Source organism: Gymnogyps californianus, chromosome 3 (assembly GCF_018139145.2).
Source record: "Gymnogyps californianus isolate 813 chromosome 3, ASM1813914v2, whole genome shotgun sequence".
Lineage (NCBI taxonomy): Eukaryota > Metazoa > Chordata > Aves > Accipitriformes > Cathartidae > Gymnogyps > Gymnogyps californianus.
In genome coordinates, this window is record NC_059473.1 from 86,796,328 (window position 1) to 86,818,999 (window position 22,672).

General features: G+C 42.4%; 1 protein-coding gene across 1 annotated transcript in view; it reads right to left on the reverse strand.

Moving 5' to 3' along the window:
• The window catches only part of ANKRD6 (ankyrin repeat domain 6), a 112,767-nt gene that overhangs the window by 13,511 nt on the left and 76,584 nt on the right, over positions 1 to 22,672 (reverse strand). The window contains 4 exon segments of the mRNA XM_050894741.1: positions 328 to 426; positions 4,040 to 4,138; positions 4,699 to 4,797; positions 13,067 to 13,165. Coding sequence (XP_050750698.1) covers positions 328 to 426; positions 4,040 to 4,138; positions 4,699 to 4,797; positions 13,067 to 13,165 — 396 coding nt within the window.

The window sequence follows — 22,672 nt, forward strand, 5'->3', positions numbered from 1 at the left end:
CTTTTGCAGAATTGCACGACAGTGTATGGGTCAGGCCATCAGGACCCTGAAAAGCAGCAAAGGACCAGCTGCCTCGGTCTGCGCAACAGCAAAACGCCCTTTGGCTCCTTCCATCCCCGCCCAAGAGATGGGTACAAGTAGTGCGTCGCTCAGTCCTATGACAAGCATTCCTGTATATGATGTATACAATGGTTTGTTAGTGGTTTTTTTCAACAGTATTTATAATAAAAATCACAGCTTAAAACATTTCTAAATATTTCTACAAGTTAAAGCAATATACCTAAAATAAAGGCACACAAAAATGAACACATTCTTTTCAAAACTCACGTTATTTTTGAGGTCTGCTCGAGATCCTCCAAGTAACAAAACACGAGTACTCTGGGAATGGCTATTCTGGCAAGCCAGGTGAAGAGGTGTGTTACCTGCCTTAGAGAAATACAGGAAAATATAAAAGCCATATTTGGAAATTGGACATAAGCATTAAAAAGTAAACCTCACAGGTCTTCCCACAAGAAGATCCACCCAGGGGTGGGAAACTGTCACTGTTATTTTCCCAAAGATATGAGCTGAATGAACCTGGAGACTGAAACACCCTCTTCATCCTGGAAATTATTTATCTGGGATATAGTAAAGGCAGAAATTGGACAGTCTAACAATATCTGCATTGGTCAAATCTGTTTGCAGGAAGCAAAGACTCTGGAAACTGTCTGGTTCATTAACATCAAACAGCGCTACCAAGTATTTCATTTAAAGAAATATAATTCTTGTGTTTCAGGTTTCCCCCATGCACACACACAAAGAAACACGCTGCCATGGCATGGCATCTCTGATCTCAAGCAAAGCTGGCCGCAACTGCTGGAGGGTGTTAGGCAGACGAGGGTCACAACGATTTCTGTTTCCTTATGATTGTCACACAAACCAGCTCCAAGTCTGGCTGGGTCTGTAGGTGCTCTCACAGGGCAGGATGCAGATTTTAGGCTATTGGGAAGCTTTAATGTTCAGAAAGCACTCCAGTCTCCAGCCAAGATGAGAAGGGAAAAAAAAAAGCCACCCACACCCCAGAGAATCACATGCTAAGGTTCCTGAAAGAAGTAAACATGCAGTTTTTATGGACAGAAATCAAATAAGAGTTTGCTTGTGTATTGTCTTTCTAACACTGTGAAGGATTTTATTGGTCTGAGAAGATTTTCTGGCAGCATTTGACCTTTGTTGGCCTGAAAATGTTTGGGGGTTTTGGTTCTTGGGAGCTAGAAATGAAATCAGCTCAGGTAAAAAGGCTTCCCATGCTTACTAGGCTGCCTGTTCACCTTGATTATGTCCTTTAATTTGTCCCCTGTACTCTCAAGACACAGATCAAAGCTGCAGGGTTTGAATTACAAAAGGCCAACTCTTAGATGCGGTCTTAGGTCTTCAGTTCCACGTTACAGACTATTTCAGGCCTGAACGTAGTCTCTAAGCTGTGGCAGACATGAACTTTTTCTTTCTCAGCTAAATTGCATTTAAGTGTCAATTTTTTCCCACCTGGGTTTATCTCTGAAAAGCCTCTGCAATGTCTTTATCATTTGCTGTTTGGAAGATGGGCCCTGGTGGGAAGGCAGAGAGTTCCAGTGCAGTAGGTGGTGGGCGAGGACCTCAATGCTGGGAGAAGTCATGGTGCTGGTGCCTAGGGTCAGGGCTCACAGAGCAGGCTCATCTAGCTCGTCTCCCACGGGGTGACAAATCTCTCACCAGCTTCTGCGAGAGGGAGAGTGGGTCCGAGTTGTACCAATCTGGGGGTCTTCTGTTGCACTGTACCAGCTACTAAGAGGAGAGTTAACTCTGTCCCAGCCGAAACGAGGACAACTGGTCTGCTGAATCTTCCCTGAATGTACAGACTGATGGAGGATCTAAAAAGAAGGCTAGAATTGATCTCAGAGGATGATCTATCACAGCAGAAGAGTTTCTATTAAGCCAACTTGACTGAAAATAAACTGCATCTCCAGGGTGATTGCTGCACAGGAGGAATACGGCTACCCAGGTGGTTTGCCCATGTGTTGTCCCATTCCTCAAATGCCTGTCTGACTTGCCTTTAAAATCCCAGGTGTCCTGTCTGGCCTCTGCATTTTACTTAACATAGAAGCCATCTTCAATTGCGTTGCTCTTTTATATACTGTGCTCAAGGTGCTGTGCTGCAAGAAGTGCATCTGTACAAGCATTCCCCAAGCAGTCCCAGGAGACATCAACCAGGAGTTACAGAAAATATAGAGTCAAATCCCTCCTGTCTTCTGCTGCTTAGCAGGGTTTGGCAAATCTAGCAGCCCATATCTGTCCCATCCAGCCAAAATCACACAATGCCCAGGTGTAAGTCAACAGCCCATAGGGTGCTCCTGCACATGGCACTCAGCCCTGGCTGCCAGAAAAGCTGTCAGAAAGATTATGCCATGTCATCAGTAACATAAAAAGTTGAGAAACCAGAGAAACCATTTTGGGATTAAGTAGACTTAAGCTCTTCATTCTTCTTGAAATCAAAAGGGGTAAAAGCACATGCATGTGTGCAAGCATGCACAATTCCTACATTTTTCAGTGGCTCCTGAGAAAAGATCCTGTCCATTAAAAAACACCTAAACAGTGAAATGCAAAGGGAGAGGATTGTGTGGGTAAGACATCAAAGACAGCGCAGGAGCTGCTCACGCAGTATTAAACTCTGCCAGTCAACCCTGCTGAGCTATTCTATGCACAGGCTTTCCAAGACAGATTGTCTCCAGTTGACATACGCTGTATTGTAAGCTAAATCTTCTAATACTCTGCGGCATCCAAGCACGCAGGATAACCAGACTTGCACCTTAAGCCCACACCTTTGTACAGAAGTATACGTATATACATAGACAAGCGTATCCAGGGATAGGAGTATCACAAGACTATAAAGTCAAGAATGGGAAGCTGTCTAAAGTACCTTTGATACAAATCTAGGTGAACATTACAGCAAAAATATTACAGAAAATAAAAATCAGAAGTTGGAACAATATAAAAGAAGGAATACACATAAAATAATATCAAAGATGATGTAATTACAGACCACAAAGTGACAAAAATTGTACAAACATATGCATATACACTGCATATATACATGCACACACACAGAAACACTATGCCCAGGCAACGTGCCTTTTTACTCAAAATCTTAGACTTTGGCCAGCTGTCTCCTTTCTTCCCTTTCTTCACTAGCCCCTTTCAGTTGTTGTTTTAGAGACGTGTTTACCAAAAAACGCTCACAGATGCCACAAAGCCATCCCAAAGCCCCCTCACCTGTAACAAAGGACACGGTGCCAACCGTGTGATCTGACCGACCCATCGGCACAGCGGTCCAAGCCCTGACTAAGCTCACACCATAGGCTGCTACCGCCATTTCCTAAGACTATTCCATTAACTTTTGAATTAGTGAACTGAAGAGAAGTCTCCCACAGGCATTACGATTAGAGTGGAACTAAAACCCCCTGCTTTGTTATTCTTTCCTCTAAACTGCTCTCAAGGTATTACAAATACCAAAAGCAACATAATCCAGGTTCATTACAAGATTTTGGTAAGAGTCTACGCTAATATATTACGAAGAACTTTCTAACAAAAGATACATTTTTTTTTTTTCTTTTGTGGCTTACATTCCTTTGGCTGTTTAATTTCCAAAAAAAAAAGTTGATTTTAAATGCCATTTTCCTATTAGTACAATTCATTTTCATTTTAAATCACACCAATCACAATGAATCCGCTTGGTATAAAGTAGAGCACTGTGGAGATTTCCACAGGAATTGCAGTGTTCCTCAGCTGTAATTAATGTATCATTCAATGCGCTATTGAGTTCCTCCTGTGTCAGCTGTCAAAATATGAATTTCCTAATGCCCGTGGAGGAACCATCCAGGCGTAATAAATGCAAAAAAAGAAGAAAAAAATCCCACTAGGAGCTGGTCGTCCCCCCCTGCTGAGAAATGCCATGGCCAGAAATCTCCAGTGCTGAGAATCAGCCACCTTACACCAGAACTGAAAGCTCCTCCTGCATGGGTCTCACCTTGTTCTTGGCAAGAACGTTGGCTCCTGCTTTAACGAGCACTTTGGCAGACTGACTGAATCCATGCCAACAAGCTTCATGAAGAGCAGTGTTCCCATCCTGAAGAGCACACACACAAGAGGAGGAGGTTAGTGTGCTGTGTCCACGTGCAGAGTAACATTACATTCAGAACGCAGCAGCTGCACGCCCCACCTGCTCACTTAAAAAATAAAACATTTTCCTTTCCTACTAGCTTATTTTCTATTTTATTTTTAGAAGAGGGCAAAAATACTGTTATTTCTTTTGTTTGGAACTTTGAATTAGTTACATTTACTCCCAAACTAAATTTACAGCCTGGGATTCTCAGTTTCTAGGATAATCAAGGGAAACTGTGCAGTGTTTTGGTAGGGCATAGTATGGTTGCACATTTCTTTAATTCCTCCCTTAATGAGCTGAGAACAGACTCTTAAACCAAAAACTATCATCAGCCTGATATAAATAACTAAATCAGTAATTTATATTAAAGAGATGGTACAGCTTTTTTTCAATGTAACTCTTCCAATTACTTTCAAAGCATCAGATACTTACTCAGGAGTATAAACCATAACTTTCACCCTGAGACCTTAATATTACTGGCTGGCAAGGCTGCCATCCCACAGGGCTTTGCTTTTGCCTGTTACCTTGTCTTGTCTGTCCAAAGCACACCCCTCTTGAATCAGAGTTGCTATAACATTGGTGTTCCCTACGACAGCAGCCCGGTGCAATGCTGTCTGATCACCCTGCAAAAGAAGCAAATTTGTAACAGGTACCGTTCCCACCTCATTTTGACTCAATGCAAATGCATACAACACACACAGGGGCTGCATCTTCAACACACGTACTGTTTAAATCCAAGCTGCCTTTGAAAACAGTCCCCATAAACAACTATCATTAACGTTTCCGAGATTAATGAAGTTATTGAAAGTATCAGAGAGCTACAAACCAACTGTTTACAGAAGTTTGCAAGTCATCACAATCCCATATACAGCGCTGAAGCGTTCTAAAAATATGGTAGTATTAGAAGGCAGTGAATCTAGCACATTTGGCACTACGTGTCTAATAATCAACAGTATCTGTAGGGAACTAAAGGGAATTACAGGCTGTCGTAACTCATCACAATGATCCTCCAGTACTTACACTAACTGGATGAAGCTCTCCTGTTTTGGCTCTGATTGCTCCATCAGCCTTGCTTAGGATAAGGAGCATGAGATGAGATCAGTCTCTTTGGCACCTCTGATGAATTTACCAATTAGTGCTAAGAGTGGAGGCAATTTTATGATGAGGACCACAACTGCAAGACCATCAACTTATTTCATTCAAGCAACTGAGCGATCCTGAGGTCCAAACGACTTTCATTTCTCATTGACCTGCCACATAGCAGCAACAAGCAAGTTTCTTACATCAGTTTATTTCCTTTATGGCCAAGTTTCCAAAAGAAATGATGCTGATGCGGTCATCTTGTCTGACTGCCCATCTATCTCCCCTCTAACAACTGTTGAACTCATTTGCTGAGCTAGAGAGCCCAAGATTAATTTTCTACAAGCCTTCCAGAAACTGAAGACTAGGGAGACGCAAACAACTGGCCCTGCCCATCAGGGGTTATCTATATATCTTTAGGTGCATGTTGGTGAGACTGTGATAAAAGAGGGGGAATAGGAGGATTTATGCAGCAGTGTGTAGGGATGTAAGACACCGACTGATGGGAAAATGAGTTGCAGTAGCTCCACTGCTGCCACAACAACCGGTCTTGGCTTTCCTTTGAAGTTGCTTTGAACCTGCAATGCTGAAGCACAGCCTGAGTCCAGGCACAAAGACTAGCTTCAAAGCTGCACACAGCCTTTTTGGGGGATGAATAAACAGAGTGGGAATCCAATCCCCTTCTGCTTATCTAGATAACGGTCGCCAAAAACACACGCAGGGCAGAGATATGCAGTGTATCCTGAGGGAAAAAAAGCTTGCAGGAAGCTAGTCCTAAATAGATAAAAAATTTCTCTGCTACAAATCTTTATTAGATAATACCACATTATATTAAATACTAAAACTAGAGGAATTTCTGTATTTTCTGTCCTACGGTCTACAAGTCTTTAGATAACTAGATAATTTGAATAATTTGTTTTCAAAGGCAATTAGCAGCTGACTTAAAAATTACTCTTGGTGGGGTTCTTTTGTGCTAATGACACCAAAATAGTTATTAATCCAGAAGGGAAAAATGAGCATTGCCAACCACAACCTTTCAGTAAACCCTGTAATGCCAACTCCCACCAGCAGCAAATCATTAAATTGGCTTATAATCATGAAGTCGATTTTAAAAAATTGCGTTGAAGACTTTTTTACAAATTTGCTATGTTTTTTGTCTCTAGAACTTACATACTCTTACTTTTGTTCTTGTCCCTATTAAGACTGGAAATGAATTTTAAGAGATTTTGAACAAAGACAGTAATGGTTCCAGGAACTGGGACTTTCAGAAAAACACAAAGTATTGGAAAACTGACAGCACTGCAAGTTCTCTGAACTTGTGTATTTGTTCCAAATTTAAAGATAACCAAAATGTTATGGAAAATGTCCAAATTATACCATCTCACAAGTGCAAGTGTCAGATAGTTTCCAGTAACTATTACTACACAGAAATCTGCTCGCTAACAAGCCAGGGAAGAACTTAACACCCTTTTTTGATAATGCATGGTACTGATGACTGGCACAGCTACTGCTACTGCAGCAATGGGTAATGTGGACAGTGCAAAGGTCATTTTATCTGACTACCATGAAGTGGAAAGTAATCTGTCAACCTATCCCTGCCAACTGGTATTGCTGCACCAGCAAAACTACAGAAGATATTATAATAAAGACTAAAACAAGATGACATCTGCCATCGCGATGGATGGAGCTTGAACAGTGAACGGTTGGTTCCTTCTTCCTTACAGTTCAGAAAATTGATCATGGAGAAGACCAAATTGGGGACAGGAATGGACTGTATTGGATTGAGTTTGTAATTAAGGATCTTCTTGCTGGGCCAGTTTAAATCAAGGCTGTTCTTGTTGTTAGCCCAACCCCATCACAGTAATTGCAGTGAGGTCAAAGGCCATTCAGCTTTTTGGGGTTTGTCGATATGACAGCTACTTCTAATGGCATCTCAGTTAAATTAAAAACAAACACATATTTGGAAAGCGAGAAGCATGCCTCACTGCTGCAGGAGCTCCCTTGGGGAGCCCAGCCCATGTGCTGGGGGGCCATTCACTGGGGCTGCAGAGTGGCACTGGGACAGCTTCAGCCATGACTGGGCTTTGTCCCATACTCTATTCTGGTCCCTGAAATGGAAGCCCAGGTAGGTGAAGGGACACAAGTTCCACAGATGGTAGGCTCAGGTGCCTCCTGCCCAAGGTGTGGGCTTTGGTGCTGACATCTTCCCTACACAAGCATAGGGAGAGCCAAGCATCTAAGAGTAAGGTCCAACCAGCACCCTGACCAGGTAAATAAATACCTCATCCATGTAACAGGGAGCATGAAAGGATATCTCAAACCCTGCCTCACCTGGACTGAGGCACCTCCCAGTGAAGAGATGGCAGGTATCAACGTCCTGGTGAAGGTCCCTGCCACCCCCAGGCCCCTCAGCCAGCAGGGCAGGACCTGGTCAACCATTCCCTTGGACCTCAGTACACACATTAACCTTAAACTACTTAAGGTGCTGTGGAAGCTGAACCACCAGATTGCAATGGCCTCTGCGTGTGAGTCACTGAGCAACCCAGCCACAGACGGCATAGCCCACCTGTAAATAACACTGCCTGCACTGCTGCGTTTCTAACCTGTCTTGCCTCCCCATCAGCAGAGGAGCAAACCCCTATCTTGCCTCTTATGGAGTCAGAGAAAACAGATGAGTTGTTATATTTTTTTTCACAGCATGAATTTTCAGACAGTGTAATCACCGACTCGTGTATCTTTTTATTAATTGCTAAAATAACTGTCTCTGAAAGCACTCATCGGAGTTCTGCCTTTAGCAAGGCATTAGGGGGCTGTTCCAGAGGCTCAGAGAGCAATTACACCAGTAAATGCGTATTAACTGCCCAGACTATTATGTTGGGCACAATTTATGATCCTATTTGTAAGTGATTTATGCCTTAGGAACAGACCGCAGATCAGTAGCAATGAAGAGAGATAACTCCAATGCTGTGTCACACAAATGTGACCTTGACAGAAACAACAGAGTCTGCCTAAATGCATATGCGGGCCTGAAGCCAAAAAGACACTTAGGTGCTTAAGTGAAGCTTGGTAGCAGTAAGGCACCTAAGTCTACACCGGTGCGTCTTAAATCCCCTTTCTCAGCTGCTGCCCAGCCCTGAAAGCAATTCAAACTCAGGTGGTTCCACTCCAATGCCCCAGGCATCTTGGCTTGCACACTGCCACAGGGCACCGCAGTCATGGCGGCACCGAGGAGGTCATCGCGTAGCACACACCCTGCCCTGCCGCAGCCCCTAACGCAGGCATCTCCCCTCCTCTCTCTCGCCCAGTTAGTGCCCTCGTCCCATGCTTGCTGGAAGAAGCTCCACGCAAGTTGCAGGTACGTCCACCACCCTTTGAAATGAGGCCAGTGAAGGAGGTGGCCACTGGCTCTTCTGCAGCAGCCCAGAGGTTATGGTACTCACCCAGGTTGTCTTACCACGAGAGCACTGCTGTGTTGAAAGTCCTCCACTTTTAAGAAAAATCTCAGTATTCACTGGGCTAGAGAGAGGGAGACGCTGGGAGACTGGGATAGGCGTCTGCATCCCCCGGTGCAGAGGATGCAGGGCTGCACATCCTGAGAGCTCTACCTGTAACGGGGCTATTGCACAGAAAGGCCCAGCACCAGCAGGTACGTTTCCAAAGGGTGAAACCATGCTCTTTACAGAGAGCTTAAACACCTGCTTTCAGAGGAGGGTTAGAGGCTGGGAGTCCTGAAGAAAGGCAGATACCTAAATCTTGACCTTATCCATGGATTTTGGCATTACCCTTTCTTTTAGCACTTCTGTGTTGGCTAGGCCGGTGGCGCTTGCTCAGTGTCCTGGTGTTTGCAATTACGTCCTCGAGTTTCCTGACTTGCTAACTTAAAGCAGTGGATACAACCACTGGGACCAGGCACCTAGGAACTGGATAGGCATCTATTTTACATCTGAAGTTCACCCCAAGGGAAAGGAAACAACACAAGCAACTTACAAAAGGGTTTCAGGCAGATATTAGTACTTCTGCCAGCTCTCCTGGGTTATTGGAGTCTCTATTATAGACTGTACTGCCCAAATTTAAGGATATTTGGTTTACACTAGTTTGTAATACATGTTACTTTTTCCTTTCTCTGATTTAAAAAAATACTATAACCACCATATTTTGTTTTCCTGCACACTCCTATTCTCCAGAGCGTACATCAGTTGTACAATCTCCTTTAAAGCCCCTCTCCAGTGTCACACTTTGCCTCCTCACTGTCTTTCCATGCTTGCAGAAATCACCAAACCAACTGTCTTGCTATAGGAGAATTGTACCAAAATAACCAGCAAAAACTTATGCCTTCAATCCCTGATACAAAGTGCTGGACGGCACTTGCAAAGTCTTATACTATGAAATCAAACCACAAAATTCATGGTAGAAAGTTCAAAATATTTTAAAGTTAAAATATAACCAAGTGTTAAATACTCGCAGGAGCATACAAGCATACATGGATATCCTGAAGCAGCTGTACACAAAGGCAACTGAATGTGCCCTAGTGTTTCTCAGTGTCACTGAGTGCTCTCCTCCTCCTTTGCTAAAGAAAGGCAGTCATCATGATACACAGTAAGAACAACTTCACTCTGAACAATAAATGATGATGCATGACCAGCAGAAGTGATCAAGGCATGAAAAAATAATCACGAATGAAACAAACTACAGCTTAAATGAGACTGAAATGGGAGTACAGGAATAAGCCACTTTGCATGTTTACATTCAGCTAGAAATTATTATGAACCCTGGGTTATCGTTCCATTTGAAATTACTTTTCTGCTTCTTAAACTGGAGCTTCCAGAAGGGAAGTTTCGGGGCCTCGGGCCTTTGTTTTAAATCAACTTGTTTTCCCAGTTAGATTTTCAGAGAGCACATACAGGGCAGGAAACTTGATGCAGAGCACCCAGCGCAAAGCCCACCATGCAGTCATGCACAGCAGAAGAGCTCAGTCATGCCAGACCGCCAGGCCGAGGTTTCGCAGCATGCAGCCGTGGGAGACGTCAAGCTCAAGGCAGGGTTGATGCACAAGATTTCTAACCTCCTTCTCTCTTTCTGATCTTCTAGGTTCCTTCCTAGCCTTTCTCTTCTGGTTTCTCTTATCTTTTTCGTCCTTGATTTCCTTCACCGGGACAACTTTCTCCTTGACTATTTCTGAGGTGTGTGCTGTATGGATACTCATTGACCATTCAGAGATGGCATTGGGATCCCAGTAAGAGTTTTCAGTATTGGCAGGGAGAAGGAAAGAGTTAGCTCCCGGGGTGGCGTACTCTACAGAGCTGGACTCCACCGGTTGAAATTCATAATAATCCCACTCCAGGCCACTGGAGGTCATTCTTCAACTAATTCTTACGGCTCTTACCGTGTTTAAAGAATGTATCTGTAGAACATGAAGTGAGTGTTTTAATCTCTCCACAACATTTAGCAACTTTTAAGTTTCCGCTTATCATGTGGCAGATGAAAAGTTAGTCTTGCATTCGTTCATTAGCTATAGAGAGTCAACTCCAAAATAAAATGTGCTTAGGTTTCTCTTGTTATTTAGAAAAATAAAATACAGGTCATCTTTTTAGAACCTGGAGATTTTTGTGTGTTATCACAACAATGCCACAGACAAAAATCAACTAAAGTAATTTACTTTTCAATTAAATACGATACTCCCCACTCTCACGAGTGATTTCATCTCTGAACCTACATCGGTATTCCCCCAAAACACCAATGAAACGTACAGATGTTAATCAACACTTGAAACTAAGATGCCTTCACTGCCAAATAAGCACACAGTAAAAGTGACCGAAGGCATAATCAATAGATTGCAACTAAAAGAGAATATGAGCATATTGTATGGGGCATAAATAAAGTGTAAAAATGAATTATACAAGGAGAAACCATAAACAGAGAACCTTCTTTGAAGACCTATGTAAAAGGAAAGCAGAAATATTTTAGTTAATACCTTTCACAAGCAAAAATCTTTACTTGGAGTTTTAGCCTTCCTCCTCCTCTGAGACAAATCCAAACACACCCTCTGAGACTCAGCAACTCCTGAGGCTCTCCTCAACCCCAACCAAATTACTAGTACTAAATACAGAGCTAAAATCAAAATACATTTTAAAGAAATAGTATCTGTGAATCAAGCATGCATCTATTCTGTTCAGATTAGTCACCACATTTAGAAGCAGTATCCAGTTGTCATGAACAAAGCCCCTGAGAAGCTTGCAAGGCAAGTGAAATAGGTCTTCTACGAGCTGAATATTTCTACAGTGCAAGACTCTTCGCTAAACTAAAATGATGCTAAACACTGATGTACTGTTTTTCTATTATGGCTATCACGTTTACATATAAACAGCCTAGATTTTATTCCTAGAGGATTAAAAGAACCCCAGACTTACTCAAAAAACAGTTTTCACAGAAACCAAATTTGACCAAATCAGTAGAAGCTCTTGCACTCTTAGAGCAGCAACTTGCTTTTCTCAGGAAAACTGACTGTACTTGTCAAGTACCTGCAATTTTGTCTTAAAAACCTGATGAATAATTTTTGCTGGGAGAAGTCGAACAACATACTCAGGATGCATCTGAATAAACTGATACTCCCATTACACTTGCAAATCTGCTCCATTTCACAGATGGGCATAGGGAAAGAATAAAGAGCACAGGAAGCAAAGTTTCCTCCTAGAAAAACAAGTTTCCCAGTAGAAAGCTGGCTGCACCAGTACCCCCATCCTAAGCTTGTCAGACAGACTGCTCACATCTCACAGGGAAGCAGCTACTCATGCAGAGAAGGAAACCAGTTTTCCAATTTCTTTAGACATTTAAGACTCTTTAGATGCAAACAAATGCCTAAGGGGATTTTCAGAAGGCACCTAGACATTTCCAGTGTCCTTTTAATAGTCATGCAGGTGCCTCTACTAACCACCTTTGGACCTCTAGGTCCTTTGAAGAATCTTCACCTTATTTATTACAGGGGGAACAAAAGTAACTCTTCGTCAAACTTGTTCCAGTGTGCTATCAGAAATGAGCAACGAATCTGAAGAAGTCATGGTTATTCAACCACTGTTGCACATTTCAGCCTACACCTTTGTTCATCAGAGTGAGGTAACTCAAACCATGTTACCGGTCACTCCAATGTACCTTAAAGCCTGGTCCAAGATTAGAACTATTCTTATGGAATACCAAGAAATTCCAACAACTTACATATTTTACCGAATGAAAACGAACTACCATTTGCTAAATTCAAAGCTGGTTTCATTGTGCCGATGCTTCACCACACACCAGCCTCACAGATGCGACCACATCCACATCGAGTGTGGCTGCCAAAAGGACGATTTCCCTGCAACGTTGCACAGTGCTCCAGGCAGCTGCTCGATAACTCTATACGCTGTGGCATGTGTCTACACAAAAAGCATCTTCCACTTCAGGCAAACATCACAACAGACTGTGTCCCCTACCTGATGTCCTCCAGTGGGTTCCCACAGAGTACAACGAACTCTGATTTCATTTCCAGACCAAGCGGCAGACAACTCTCACTGCTACTCACACCCGCCTGGTGCAACCAGAGCTCCTACAAAGCTCTGCAGCTTGAACAAGAGGACCAAGCTATTCGTTGAAAACCACCACATTTTACATTGCCTCCCATGCAGTTTTGCATCTCCAAATTAGAGGTTACATCTCCAAATTAGAAAATAGAGAGACAGATTTTGTTTTCATTTAATCCTACTTCAAAGAAGTGAAGGTCTGCTGTTATTTGCGAATTACTTTTTCCCCTCCACCCCAAGCGAGAAGGTTGTATCTACTTACATCATCCTGAATATCCAGGTCACAACCTGCCTTCAACAAAACCTGGACAACGTGGAGATGACCCTTGTGGGCAGCAAGATGCAAGGGGGTCCGGCCATGCTATGAATAAGAAGAAAATAATAATACCTTAAGATGAATTTTTATGCATGGTAGTTGACCAGAATTTTATCTGCTTTTCCTCATTCTTCTGTTGATGCCTCACTCTCCGAAACCTGCAATAGCAGCAACTGACATATATTAGTGTACCAAAGGCTTTACCTTAGTTTTGTGTATGCTGAAAACTCCTCCTCCCCCTCCTGCAACATTTCAGTTTATCCCGATGATACTCTACAAAAGGGATATTATATTCACGTGAGGATACTTCCTTACAAATTCGGATCCAGCTTTGTGTCCATGCCTAAAAAGAGAATTCATGACCCTTTTGTTTCTGTCCCTCTGGAGCGCAGAATTGTTAATCGCTTTCAGCTTCACTCTGTACGACAAGGTCACAATAGCGGGCTAATTCATATATTGTAATGGGTACCATCTTTGCGATAGAAATAAGGATTACTGGACTGTTGTGTATGACTGTTGCTCCCCTTAAAAGGAATGGAAGACTTGTAGTCACTCCAAGTGACTTCACGTGTACGACAACCAACCTCATTTTGGCAAAGATCTGTCAGGTTTTTTTAGACAATACTTATTTTTAAACATTACCAAGCTCTAACCCACATGAAAGTAAGAGTATAAAACAGTCACGAGAAATTCAATCTATAGTGTAATCAAGGACAGTTCTCTAATAAACAGAAGGACAAAAAAGCTTTAATTAGTGAGATTGATACATGATGTATGGTTTTAGGAGAAAAAACCCAAAGATTGAAATTTAACAGTAAAATCAATTAAAAAAAAAAAAGTATCTCCCCAACAAATGGGTTCCAAAAATCTAAGTGAAACGACAAGAGGAAAACAATAGTTACTTGTAACTGAGCCCCACTTGACCATCCTTTGACAGAATTTAAAATGAAACATTTCAGGAAAAGGGGAATAGGCAGCTTCTGCTAAAACAGGCACAAGAATCAATGTGAAAAGAGGCTCAAAGAGGAAAGAGATTGTAAGATGCAGTCTGGACAACAGAGGAGAGCTACAATAATCGATTCCCTAAACATTTAACTCATACAACCTGAAAAAGAAAACTTATAAGGGAGAATCAAGAATTAATTCTTGCTCTAGGAAGTGTGTGTATATATATACACATACACATATATATAAAAAAAAAATCTCAAAGCATCAACATGAAAAGTGAGTGAAACACCTTAAGACCTGTTAAACAGCAACACTCTAAAAATGTTAATTGCAAATTTTATTTCATCACAGTTAAGAAAACAGGATTCCAGCTGTTGCTAAAATCACAGAGTATCTTCACAAAGAATCCCGTTTTCTCCACTAGGCATTTTATGAGATAAAGAAGAGTTACATTACTCTTCACCTGTATCTATTATATATCTTCTTCTTCATTACCACTGCTATCGTCTATTTTTCCAGCCAATGATTTACCCTGCAAAGGAAGATAAACGGCCCTAATACATCACCTACAGAAGGAGCAAACACCTCAAGAGCTGTCTGACTACTAGTGGCCTGAAGTAAGCAGAAGGCAACCATCAGCTCTCTGAGGTTTTAAGCAACTTCTCCAGTGGGAAAGCTACTTCAAGTAAATAAAAAACCAAGCTCAAGACAGGATTGTTTTCACACAGCAAATCCCATACCCGCGTAGCTGGTAAAGCCTCGGGAATTCAGCCTCTTCAGAGCGAAAAGGTAAATGAGTGCTGAAATCCACAGAACGGCTGGGGACAAAACGTCTGTGTCATTACTGACTAGTTGTGCCATGCTTCGAAAACATTAAACGTTGATTAATTGTCCTACATTATTGATCTGAAGGGCCAGATCTAAGGGAGAAGTCCTCACCCACTCTGACATGCGGGTGTCTCAAAATCCAAACGTTGTCTCTCGTTAGCGGCAGCAGCTTGTTCCCATGTGGAAAACTTCCATTCCTGCCCCGCTGAAGGCATGGGAAGGGCTCGCTTTTGGCTGTCACCACTGCCCCTGGGCGCCATCCAGCCTGCTGCCTGGGTGCCTCTTGCCTGACCTGGCCGCAGGTCCCTAAATGCCTGCCCCTACGGTGAAGGGCACCGAGCTGCACCGAGCATGCTTCCTTCTCCATCAGCCTGGAGGAAAGCTAGGGCTATATTGCTGTTCCAGGTAACTCAATAGCAGGAGGCATAAAAGTCTCCAGGCAACATGCGGGGAAAAAAAAAGAAATAAAGAAAAAAAAAGAAAGAAGAAAAAAAAGAAGAAGAAAAAAAAAAGAAAGGAAAAAAAAATAATAAAAAAGAAGAAGCCAGATTGACAAATCATTCCTGGCTATGAACAATACATTTGGATTACGAATATGTGCTCCAGTACGTTCAGGTTTATGGGTTCTGACTTTCTACATTACTTAATGGCAATAAGTAAATCACCTAATCCAGGCATCTCACTTCCCGGCAGGTTACTAATATATCATGAAAACAATTTATTGCAATCTGTGCACGGAGCAGAAAAAAATCCCAAACAAACCCAACCTGAAACCAGCTCATGTATTTTAAAAGGAAAACAGCATCAACTACATGAATATATCCCAGCAGGGAAACTTTCTGATAAGATAACCATCTCTAACCACTGAAAAAATGCTGAGGTGCAGCCAAAGGTACTGTGTTAAAAGTAAACTATGAAAGCAAAGTATGAGTTTATTTCAATACAAGGGACATGTTTTCCTCACCCAACACACCCTTTCTAGGCAATCACCACACAGAGCATGCCTGGTGGCAGGGCACAAGCACAAGAAAAGGTTGTAAAACCGCAGAAGATCCAGATGACATGACCTTCACCTGCTCATTCAGTGCCTTAAGGCACATTAAAATAAAGCCACCCCAGGGAACGGCCTTATCCGGAGGAGGCTGCCCTCGCCCCAGGAAGCACCAAGTTCTCCTGCCACTGAGACCAACCTGTCCCCCATTCTCGATAGCTGGGCAGCCTCCCCATGCTCATTGCCAGCCACAGGAGATGGGTTCTGGAGGAGAAGAGGACACTTGCTGGAAGAGGCCACGGCAGGGCCAGGGAGAGCTGCGAGCAAGGGTTGCCTGGCTGCTCCTGTCACTCAGCGAACAGAAATTCACGTTAACTGTGCATTTCCCCTATCATCATCCCCAAGCGTTCAAAAACTTCAGCCAGGTCCCCAAAACTCAGGTTTTTGTTTAAAAAAAAAAACAAAACAAAAACTAAATAAATTGAGTTATTGAAACAGAAGATTAGAGGATTATTTTTATTCCACAAGGTTTGTGTGTTTTGAGATTCTCTATCCAAAAACATAGGTTCGGAGGCATCCCACCTATTGGAAACCACTAGAGAGAGACCTTCAGAGACCAGAGCTAATGCATGCATGCAGTCCTTGAGCTCTTCCCACTATAAAGGGACACTATAACTGAAAACTGACCCTACCTAGGATGGGAGAGTGGGAAGGAGGATCAATTCCAGCACATTACACTGATTAGAGGCTCAGGCTTTTGGAAGAGCACCAGTCATCTCAAGATTAATAATAACTCTGCAAGAACTGCCAATGCCGGATTTTCTTTTTCTTCGCAGTAACATCAAAACAAGAGCAGAGATGGGCAGTACAGCTGGACAGTGTTCCAGTGCGGGCAACGCAAACACTGGAAAAACACTCCCACCCACCTCCCTACACAACATATACACATACACACAGGTACGTATGTACATATGCACGCACACACCAATCCAGAACAAACTGTGAGGGAGAGACAAGGTGATTTGGGTGCCCCTCATGCTGTGATGACAAACTTGGAGCACAGCAAGCTTTGGAGAGAAACGTTCAATGGGTCCATGCCACCGTGGGAAGCCCCAGCAGCAACAGTCAGAGCTGCTCTTGCCTTCATGTCTGTAAGTCAAACCAACAGCCCACAAAGTTTTCCTCTCACAGCAATGCATCCTACTCAAAATACCTAGCGGGAAGAGAGCTGAAGGCAGACAGACAAATTTCCCTCTGCATGTCTCCTCCATAAAGACATTTTGCACTCACCACTGCAGCACCAAAGAAGGGGCTTATCTGAATACACACATGGGGCCTAGTGGGAAAGGAAACATATACGAACAAGAGTGTCTCCTAGATGCTCATTGCAAGAAGACAACACTAAACCCAGGGACTGCTTAACACGCAGATTACTGACTTAAAAGCTTGTGAGCATTTCCAAATATGAACTGTAATGTTTTGGGGGTTATTACAAATGAGCGACTGCTACAACTTGGGATTAATGAACCAATAAAGCAGTCATTCATACAAAAAAATATGCGATTTTAATTTCTATTCAAATGTAAATAATTGCTTCAGCAGGCAACAAATCATACAAATCCTCCCGTGTCACGGGCTTATTGACAAAATAAATGGGACCTATTGCACTAAGGCTGCAACTCCAACAACCGTGACACGCTGCTATAGCTATGGGGCATATCAGGTTGCAGCCAAGCACAGTAAACAGCCACATGAATTTCAGCAGTAAAATGCAAGGGTAGGGTTTTTGTTTGTATTTAATCCGTATTCTAACTTCCAGACATTGACAGGCAGCTGTCGATACATACCGTTTAAAAGCAGAATTTTCTTAGAGCAGCTGCCAATGTATGCACTCTGCAACCAAATCCATACAGGGGGGCCTTAGCAGCACCAGCCGCATGATCTTTCCTTCTGTTTATGTATTTGTAGATACTTTTATGCAAGTACATTCAGTTCTCCATCTCACCCTGCTCTTGTGCTGCACAAGGACTGTTATTTATTCATCCATTCTGCACTTACACAAAAACATGCCTATCCATGTTTTATTAGAAAGCTTGAAAACAAAACCCAAGTCTTGTCACATTGTTCACACTAATGATTTGTTAGACTGTTTTCCATGAATAACCTGCTCATTCAAGTCAGCAGAAAGTTTCTCACTGACCTCAATAGGCATTCAGCGAGTCCCTAAATGTTTGCTAGTCCCCTTTCATTTATTTATTAAAACAGATACAAGTAGTTTTTCAAACTGAAGGAGCACAAAAATGTGAAAGCACCAAAATGTATTTCTTGTTTCTGTCTGAACTTAAAAAGGAAAAAAAAAAAAGATTGTTTTAAAGAACTCAACATGCTCTGAAGTTGAAATCCTGATTACAAGATTACAAGTACACCAGCATTATGAAAGTGTTGCCATATGGCAGGTTCATAACACGACTAGTTCAAAAATCAAATCAAACAAACAAACAGAATTACTGAATCAAAACAGAAGCACTACCTTTTGCATTTCTATGGGTTTTTTCCGGATGATCATCCCTTCTCCACAGAATTCAATTTTATAGCTATGATCTTAATGCTATGCTCTGCAGAAAAGCTTTATTCTGCTTCCCTTTGAAAAAATATTCATAAAACCCATGGTGCTATACAAATTACATTAAAACTGTCTGTACTACCTTTCTGACTTCCTCTGGCAATCTTTTTCCTGTTTAACAGAGAAGTGGCGCACACTGTGCATGCTTGCTAATACACAGCTTTTTCTGACCCTATTAATTCTTGCTATTGAATGCTACACCCCGTGCTGCAAAACCCCAGTGAAACCCAACACCCAATAACACTTTGTTCTGGTGAGCTGTGGTGCAGAGGTTCAGAACTGGAAATTTCATCTCCGGGCATGGAGCAAGCCCACGTTAAGGGCTGCTGTTCCCCTAGAAGTGCCTTGTTTCAGCCAAGCATCCTTGGGATACACCAGAAGTTGATGCCTGGGAGGTGAAATCCCGCTTCTCTCCACCCTCCAGGCACCGTTCTGGGGACAAGACTGAGAGAAGAGCCGATCTGATCTGAGATGTCACTACCACTGCTCCTCCTGTGCCACCCCTAGTGGGCCACAGCCCTCTCCCTAACTTATCTCAACTCACAAAATCAAAAGAAAAATACCCCAGGAAAAGGAAAACAACATCTTGGGAGGACAGCAAGGCAGAGCAGCTCAGCAAAGGTCCCAGTGCTTTCATGTCAAAGATGCAGCTGTCAATAACTGTATTGAAAGAAAGCTCTACTACAAAGGGACTGAAAGAAGGGACCAGCTTTCTTACTTGCAAGAAAAGACTTAATTATACCAGGCTCAGTTCTTAATTTTCCAGCTTTTGCAGTGTATTCACCAAAACACTCTATAAAGGCACCTGCTTGTTGGATCAGCCAATTTGTATGATCGGTTGTTCGGGGTATTTTTTGCCCTTTTCATAAAGAAAAAAGCTATAAATTTCATGCCTGTGAAGAATGTCAGACAGAGAGGCATAAAAATGGAAATTATCTCTTTGTCCTACCAGGCAGAGCAGCAAGAGAGCACCCTGGTCGAGAAAATGCCCTTTGAGAAGAGCAGAGCCAGGAAGCCTCCACTAAGCGCCAGACGGTCTCTCAGCCAGGACCTTGCATGGTTGGTGGCAGAGATCCCAGCACCAGGATGAGCGCTTGATGTGTGTGCAACGCAGTGCCACCAGCTCTCTCCCACTCTGGGCTCCCTGATGTCAGATCGTCAACAGCGGTGTGACCTAGTGGCCATCAGCTCTCCTTTACATATTTTGAAAGACCCCAAATCTGGAATGAGCCCCAGTGTCCCTCGCTGGAGCCAGGGGAGGTGCATACTTCCATATTGACTTCACCGGCACAGATGCCTTGCAACGCTGAAGTGAGCACCTGGACACACAGATTCTCCATTGAATTTTGTTTCTTTCATATTCTTCTTCTGAAATCATCTACTTAGAGGTGACAAAAATGAAATACTATTTTTCAGCTGAATTGTTGTTTACTGAAGCAGCAATTAACCACATCATATGACCTTCCACATATACGATAAGAATAGAACTGGATGAGCTTGTCAGCTACCCAGCATTTAATAGTACTTGGTTTGTTAGAGAAAATACCCTTCATTTTTCTTAAGCTATGCTCGATTAATCCTGTTTGAATAAAGAACTCTCTAGCATTTAGCTCTAGATCCTGGTTACTTCAAGCCGTGGCTCTACATGGCATTTTTCACAAGGATTGGTCTGCGCTTACAGATGTTTAGCAGAAGAAACACATTTAAAGCCTAAAGTGATGTAGGAACTTTTTCTCTCTCTCCAAAGAGCTTTGTCTCTGCATGTCTTCTTCCAAGAAAACTCTCATAGAATTCAGCAGGAATTTTGGCTGACAAGTACAAAACCCCCTTTTTTTTTATTTTGAAGCAAATCCCTAGAAGTTAAAATTAATTTGACAGAACAAACTGAGAACTATGAATAAAAGCAGAAGACATACAGGTAAAAGAGAACTAAGGCATGCACGTAAATAAATTACTTTTATATTTCATTTTGCAACAAGTTTTATCTTGTGGAGGTGAGAGGGCTCTGGGTTTCAATTTATCTGAAAGCTTGATCAACAGTTCTCCACTACAACAAACCTGCCATCTAATTTGCATCCTAAAATTAACAGCCCCTATCCTGAAAGTAGTTCTTATTTTGCGCCTGTTCTGCTTGTTGAAAGACTGCACAAGAACCTGGGTCTCTGATGGCTAAAAAATCCCTTCAAATTTCCAGTTTAAATATACTTGAGGCTAATTTATACATGCTTGATCCTGTGACAACTTTGTCCTTGACTTTAAACAGCTCTTTCTCCTTCCAGCCTTTGTGTGTCACCAGATTAGCAAGCCAAGCTCTTCCAGGGTATGTTTATACAGCCTGTCATAGGCAAATATGCACATGCTCTCCCTATGCAGCTAGCTGGCTGGGTGAGAGACAGATGCAAACTGGGTGCTGTGTAGACCTGGATAGAACATTACTGAGCCTGAACTGATGGGCTTTGATGAGGGCAGCAGCTTGGCCTCACACCTCTTGGTTCGCATTGAGCTCACCTCTATTTGGCTCACAGCGTGGGAGGAATAAGTGTGTGTGCACCTCCAAAATGCCCCACGCACATAGCCTTGGTTGCTCCTCTGAGAGCCTCTCCACTCCTCTGTGCACTCCTCCACAGTCTTGCTGATCTGACTTCATCTCTTCTGAGCAGGGCTTGTCACCAGGCTACCCAAGTACCTCGTCTGTGCGGTCTGCTGATGTGCTGGGATGCATCCAGAATGACAAGAGGGACAGTTTTGTCATCCCCCCTCCCTGGGCTCCATGGGGATGATCCACAACCTCTAGGAAAGAATAGCTACAATCCTGTAGTACCAGGTCAGCTACAGGGATGGCCTCACAGCTCACCAGCGAGCACAGCTTTCCAACAGAAACACCAATACTCTGCACCTGGGTGCAGTTTTGCTGCCAAATGAGCTTTGCTTTGATTTTCCACGCAAGGGTTGAACAACAAAGCAAGCGCAGGAAGCAGGAAGCCACCTATATCATATAGGAAAGAAAAACTTGTCAACTCTAGCAAATCTGCATTTTATCAAATTAACCTGATTTTGTGTTTGAAAGTCAGATCTACACAATTTGCTTCTTATTGTAATTAACAGAAAGCATTGATAATTGCATCATATACAACCTTAACAACGAGAAAGTGTCAATTTTGCATTTGAATTGTGGATTATGGCAACTAATTCCATGAAACAGTTAAATCAGTGTCATGATTATTCTGGCAACCATTCCAAAGGACACCACAGTTTATGTTCAAACAGTGTGGAAGCTGGATTTGAAATTACATTAATGCACAAATTTATACAAACCATGGCATCCTTTCAATCGTTTGTGTATTTTCAGGTAGGTCCCTCAACAGTCTCAAAGCTCATGATCTTAAAAAAAAAAAAAAAACAAAAACAAAAAAACAACCACAAAACCCTGAGCTACCATTCAGACATCTGTAAGTCAGCATTTCCTGATCTATTCCTCACTACCTTTAATAGCTGTTCATCAGCTACAGAGCTGCTTGGACAACAGAGCCAAACAGGCATCTTTATGGGACCATTCATGTTTATTACATCTGTGCTTTGTATCTACCAACAAGAGGCCACTTAGTTTTGACAAACAAAACTTACAAACACCAGTTGTCCTTGGATCACTCCAGCTTTCAAAATAAATACTATCTACAACTCAAACACTGCAAAGGGATTGAAAACAACTGTCACTGACAGATAAAAAGAGGAAAAGACAGATTACTTATCAAATGTACTCACATTTGCTTTCTATCTGTAAATATTAGCTCCCATACATATATAATGTTCAAAACCAATACGGAAATACAAATAAAACTATATATAACGGAGAACAATAGTTCATCAAAACAGGACGTCCCAAATTTTATGTTACAGCTCTAAAGATCTAACTTACCTAATTCTTTTTAAGGGTTTTTGCTGATCAAACCTTCTCTGCAACAGCCAATTCTATCTCATCTTTTATATGCTAGTATTGTTTATAACATGTTGAGAGTTAGGAACAGATGAATATCAGTTTGAACTCTCTTAATATCTAAGCAGAAATCCTTCTATGCTGACCTTATCTCGAAGGTACAGGGAACACAGTTTGCAACCCCCGAGTTTGGAACTGACTGGGGACTACACACACAAATCAATGAAG